The sequence below is a fragment of the Heloderma suspectum genome, chromosome 1 (assembly GCF_057233095.1).
Source record: "Heloderma suspectum isolate Gila_16-S chromosome 1, 16-S_ref, whole genome shotgun sequence".
In the NCBI taxonomy this organism is placed as follows: domain Eukaryota; kingdom Metazoa; phylum Chordata; class Lepidosauria; order Squamata; family Helodermatidae; genus Heloderma; species Heloderma suspectum.
Window position 1 is genome coordinate 224,966,815 of NC_139458.1, and position 6,000 is coordinate 224,972,814.

General features: G+C 43.9%; 1 protein-coding gene across 3 annotated transcripts in view; it reads right to left on the bottom strand.

Annotated features, from left to right (window-relative positions):
* LSS (lanosterol synthase) overlaps positions 1 to 5,661 on the bottom strand; it is a 54,714-nt gene extending 49,053 nt beyond the window's left edge. For all 3 annotated transcript variants that reach the window (XM_084820419.1, XM_084820428.1, XM_084820439.1), the window contains exon 1: positions 5,528 to 5,661. In XM_084820419.1, coding sequence (XP_084676545.1) covers positions 5,528 to 5,538 — 11 coding nt within the window. In that variant the 5' untranslated portion in view covers positions 5,539 to 5,661. The remainder of the gene's footprint in view (positions 1 to 5,527) is intronic.
* Between the last annotated feature and the right edge of the window lie 339 nt (positions 5,662 to 6,000).

Genomic DNA, 6,000 nt, shown 5'->3' on the forward strand with positions numbered 1-6,000 from the left:
GAAATCACCGGGATAACAGGCAAGCATGGCCTTGGTGTACAAAATGAAGCAGGACAAAGGCTAATAGAGTTTTGCCAAGAGAACACGCTGATCATAGCAAACACTCTTTTCCTACAGCACAAGAGGCAACTCTACACATGGACATCACCAGATGGTCAATATCAAAATCAGATTGATTATGTCCTTTGCAGCCAAAGATGGAGAAGCTCTATACAGTCAGTAAAAACAAGACCTGGAGCTGACTGTGGCTCAGATCATGAGCTTCTTGTTGCAAAATTTCAGCTTAAATTGAAGAACGTAGGGAAAACCACTAAACCATTCAGGTATGACCTAAATCATATCCCTTCTGCATATACAGTGGAGGTGAGGGATAGATTTCAGGGATTAGACCTGATAGACAGAGTGCCTGAGGAACTATGGATGGAGGTCAGTAACAGTGTCCAGGAGGCAGCAACGAAATCCATCCCAAAGAAAAAGAAATGCAAGAAAGCCAAGTGGCTGTCTGAGGAGGCTTTACAAGTAGCTCACGAAAGAAGGGAAGCGAAAAGCAAGGGAGAAAGGGGAAGATATATCCAACTGAATGCAGAGTTCCAGAGAATAGCAAGGAGAGACAAGAAGGCCTTCTTAAATGAACAATGCAAAGAAATTGAAGAAAACAACAGAATGGGAAAGACTAGAGATCTCTTCAAGAAAATCGGAGATATCAAGGGAACGTTTTGTGCAAAGACGGGCATGATAAAGGACAAAGAAGGCAGGGACCTAACAGAAGCAAATGAGATTAAGAAGAGGTGGAAAGAATACACAGAAGAACTATACAGGAAAGATCTGAATGTCCCTGATAGCCATGACAGTGTGGTCACTGAACTTGAGCCGGACATCCTAGAGAGTGAAGTCAAGTGTGCCGTAGGAAGCATTACTAACAACAGAGCTAGCGGAGATGATAGTATTCCAACTGAGCTATGTAAAATCCTAAAAGATGATGCTGTTAAAGTGCTGCACTCAATATGCCAACACATTTGGAACACTCAACAGTGGCCACAAGACTGGAAAAGGTCAGTTTACATTCCAATGCCAAAGAAGGGCAACGCCAAAGAGTGTTCAAACTACCGTACAATTGCGCTCATTTCACATGCCAGCAAGGTGATGCTCAAAATCCTACAAGCTAGGCTTCAGCAGTATGCGAATTGAGAACTACCGGAAGTACAAGCTGGGTTTTGAAGAGGAACTAGAGATCAAATCGCCAACATTCGCTGCATCATGGAGAAAGCAAGAGAATTCCAGAAAAACGTCTATTTCTGCTTCATTGACTACGCTAAAGCCTTTGATTGTGTGGATCACAACAAACTGTGGCAAATTCTGAAAGAGATGGGGGTACCAGACCACCTTACCTGTCTCCTGAGAAACCTGTACGAGGGTCAAGAAGCAACAGTAAGAACCACACATGGAACAACCGACTGGTTCAAAATTGGGAAAGGAGTGCGACAAGGCTGCATATTGTCACCCTGCTTATTTAACTTATATGCAGAGTACATCATGAGAAACGCCAGGTTGGATGAATCACAGGTTGGAATTAAGATTGCTGGCAGAATTATCAACAACCTCAGATACGCAGATGACACCACCCTAATGGCAGAAAGTGAAGAGGATCTAAAGAGCCTCTTGCTGAGGGTGAAACAGGAGAGTGCAAAAGCTGGTTTGAAAGTCAACATTAAAAAAACGAAGATCATGGCATCTGGCCCCATCACTTCCTGGCATATGGAAGGGGAAGAAATGGAAGCAGTGACAGATTTTATTTTCTTGGACTCCAAGATCACCGCAGATGGTGACTGTAGCCATGAAATTAAAAGACGCTTGCTCCTTGGGAGGAAAGCTATGGCAAACCTAGACAGCATAGTAAGAAACAGAGACATCACCTTGCCGACAAAGGTCCGCATAATCAAAGCTATGGTTTTCCCAGTAGTAACGTATGGCTGTGAGAGCTGGACTATAAGGAAGGCTGAGCGCTGAAGAATCGATGCTTTCGAACTGTGGTGCTGGAGAAGACTCTTACGAGTCCCCTGGACTGCAAGGAGGTCAAATCAGTCCATCCTAAAGGAAATCAACCCTGACTGCTCATTGGAAGGACAGATACTGAAGCTGAAGCTCAAATATTTTGGCCACCTAATGCGAGGAGAAAACTCCCTGGAAAAGACCCTGATGCTGGGAAAGACTAAAGGCAAAAGGAGAAGGGGACGGCAGAGGATGAGATGGCTAGATAGCATCACCGATGCAATGAATATGAACTTGAGCACGCTCCGGGAGAGAGCGCAGGACAGGAAGGCCTGGCGTGCTATGGTCCATGGGGTCACGAAGAGTCGGACACGACTGAACGACTGAACAACAACAAGGCAGCACTTTGTTCAGCTTGGCTGTACTGTCTTGAAGTTTCTATGAATGTCATACTTTATGTAATCTTTTATTCCCCTTTTCTCTTCTACTCTTAACTTTCTCTTTTAACAAACCTTTATTCAGCCCTTGAGCAAGGGGTGCCTCCTCCTGGGTAAACCTCAGTGCCAAGTCCGGTGCCAGTGAGGGTGGCTCCTGGGTTATCGCCTGGGGACCAAATTGGCCTGGTCTACCTTGCAGGGAGATTGAGGTTAGCTCAAGCCTTCCTTTACAGACAGAACGAGAGTACAGCAGGGGTTAACCGCCTGCTACAGAACATGGAAGAAGGTGAGGAAGGAAATGACCACAGAAGAACGTGAACAACCTGCATTGAGGCAAGGGAGGGTGGACAGAAATGTTTATGTATTCTGAAAAAAAGAAGTTTTTGAAACCCGATTTGCAAAGCAGGCAGAAATCACAGGTTTTATAATGTCAATTGCTCCCTCCATTGATTGGTTACATAATCAATTAAAAAGTCCTTACCACTAAAAAGGTACCCCAATTAATCTGCAAGCAGGTTCTTAGACTTTTTTTTTAAAAAGAGTACTAATAAAAAAAGCAGATAGCAGTTTTTTCTCTCTCTCTCCCACAGCAGAGAATGCTGTAGCAGACTTTATCTTGAGAAACTCTTGAGATGAAGTCTGCTAAACCACATACGGTTAATCTGGTACTAAAAAGGGTTAACAAAGAATAAAGAGGGCTGATTTGATCTGGGGGAGGCCTAGAAGAAAAGCCCCTAGAAGACCCCAGACTCGTAACCAGCTTTATATTCCAGACTCTTGACCCCTGGGCAAGAAGACCGTGAAGTTTGACTCTTATGCTAAATTATGTTATTTCACTAACTGAGACTCTAACTGAGATTTTTCAGGACTGCCTTTGAAGAAGGGGGGGGGAATGCAGCTGTCTTTACAAGCGGCTTCACAGAGCTTGCTCAAGGCCAGGACATGCTGGCAGAGTGTCTAAGTGAGATGAACAGCAGAACTGAGCATGCTCAGATGCCTACTGAGAAGAGGAAAAGTACTGTTTTGACATCTCGTGGTGTACACCTGCTGATAAGAGAATGTCCCTACTCGATGCTTGTTGGGCAGGGAAGTGTAGCCCTGAGCACGAGCGACAACTAGGAGGAGGCGTTTGGGCACATAGCATGCCCAGATGGTAGGCTTTGGGTCATATGTTGGGACATTTCAAAGTAGCCTGTTTGTAATGGTGCCAGACACATTCCCCAGACACATGAAATTATGGGAGATAGATAGGACACCTTGTTTCTGATTGGTGAGCAAATGTTCTAACCATGTGCACCCCATTTTCTATTGGAGGCTGATTGTCTCATTGCTCCTTAGGCCCCACCTTTGAGCAGAGCAGGGGTATAAAAACCCAGGGAATGGGAGCTCCGGGGTGGTGCTTTTTGTTCCTGCTGCTGCTCCACTTCGCTCTTTCTGCTGTGCCACCAGACCCACGGATTTAGGCAACTATGGACCTATTTAGACTCTTACACTTTGGAACTTAGGATGTTTTCTGAAAGTAGAACTTAGAATGATTTCCAAGTTTGGGACTTGGAGTTATTTCTGAGGAGGTGATTTGGAATCCCATCTTCAGAGGTGACAAATGGAATTATTCCCAGGTCTTGAGTTTTCTGTTCACTATAACTCCTACTTCTATTCTTCATATGCCTAGAGGAACTTAGTAATGCTTTAGCTTTTTATATTCAAGTAAGAAGCAGGAGGAGGTAACAGGAGGGTTAACACATAGGTTAGATTGTTTTCGTTTAGCTTTGAACTGCAAGTAGTGAACAGGAGCAAGTTGGAAAGAGGAGTCATAACAAAGTTAGAAGCTCAAGCCATTATCTTATTGGCCAAGTTCATAGCACCAGCTTTGGCAATTGCAATTCTTTGGATTTATCTTCTGTTTTTGTTGCATCCTCTTTCCCTGTAATTGGAGAAAGTTTCTAACGCTCATATAACCACCATGCCATTTTATTTTTATTTTCCTGAATTTCCTGCAATAAACCCATATATATATATAGTTTCAATTTACAATCTCATCTGTAGTGCTGTTCTGTGGTGATGTTAACCTGTTGGGATTAGTTTGGTTGCCCGCTGGGGTGCTTCGGACCCATTTGCTGCAGGTTCTGAGGTTAAGCAGGACCGCATTTACACATACATTTACACATCTAAGACTAGGGAAAACATGTTTCCTGCTTAAGAAAACTTGTTTTTATTTGTGTGTAAATTCATCAAATTTAATTATTCATCCAGCTAGGACTTACACAGTTAGGGTGCAATCCCATGCATGTTCAGACAGAAATACAGCCTACAATCCCAGTATCCCCCAGCTAGTCATTGCTAGGAATGCTGGGAGTTGTAGGACTTATTTCTGCCTAAACACACATAGGTTTGTGCCCTTAATCAATTCAGGTTTTCTTAGCAGGGTGGCAGCTCTGTCAGTGAGTATTTTATGCGGGGAAGCCATCAAAAATATGACCTCACCCAGTGAAATATATGAATGGTTCATCTCAAAACTTGGTTTCAAGTATCAGGACTGGGGAATTTGAAGCATACTGGGGAATATGAAGCAGTAACTGAGTTTCTGAGCATGTACAGAGTGAATATATCTCACTAGGTTTCATCACACCTCCCATTTCAAGGATTACTAGGGAGAAAAAGTTTTCACAGCAGAAGGGTTTCAGCTCTGCTCCCCCAATCCCTCTTTTGAAATTAAGTATAGACTACAAGCAACTCAAATTCTGCTTATGCAACACCTACCAAAACTTGTTGTGAGACGGCCTGGGGTAGAAGGGTGTACGTGTGTGTGTGTGTGTGTGTGTGTGGTTAACACACACACACACACACACACACTCTAGAACAATTATAATCTAAATACAAATAGTACAATATGTCTGAAGTCATTTCACTGTCTTAGATATTATTAAATACAGATTTTTTTAAACATCAAAAACAAGTGCATAGGGCTTGGCAAATTACTTATTTGCCCGAACACGGGAAGGCAGGAGCAGGTTTACTTCTAAGTGAACAATCGGATTGACTGAATATTGCTTCCACAGTTATCGGGGGGGGGGGGGGAGATAGATCTATGTAATACTCACGTCCCATCCATCCTGTTGCTCCACGCCAGATGTCAACCACACACGATCTGGATCGGGCAGCAATATCTTCTTACGATGAAGGAGAAAACGAGGATGTTGGCGATAGCCACACGCCATAAATCACACTTGGCCCTGCAGCATGCTGGGACATGAAGTCTTCTACAGTAAGCAGCGGACAAAGTATTTCACTCTGGAAAACTACAAGTCCCAGGATGCTATATGAAACATCCGATCTGGACAGATATGAGTCCACGAAGCCCGCGGCCAATCAAAGAGGTCTCGGAGGGTGCTGTGGGAGGGATCAGCTTCTCCAAGTAGCAAAGCCTCTTGCTACCGCTGTAGCGCCCAGCGACAGTGCGAGAGGTCTGTCTTAAGTTTCCCCTATACGTACAAATACTGGGGACGCCGTAAAAGCCGGAGCAGCCCTTTTATATTAAAAAAGCATGTCAAAAATAGTGGCATGTGTTAGAAAC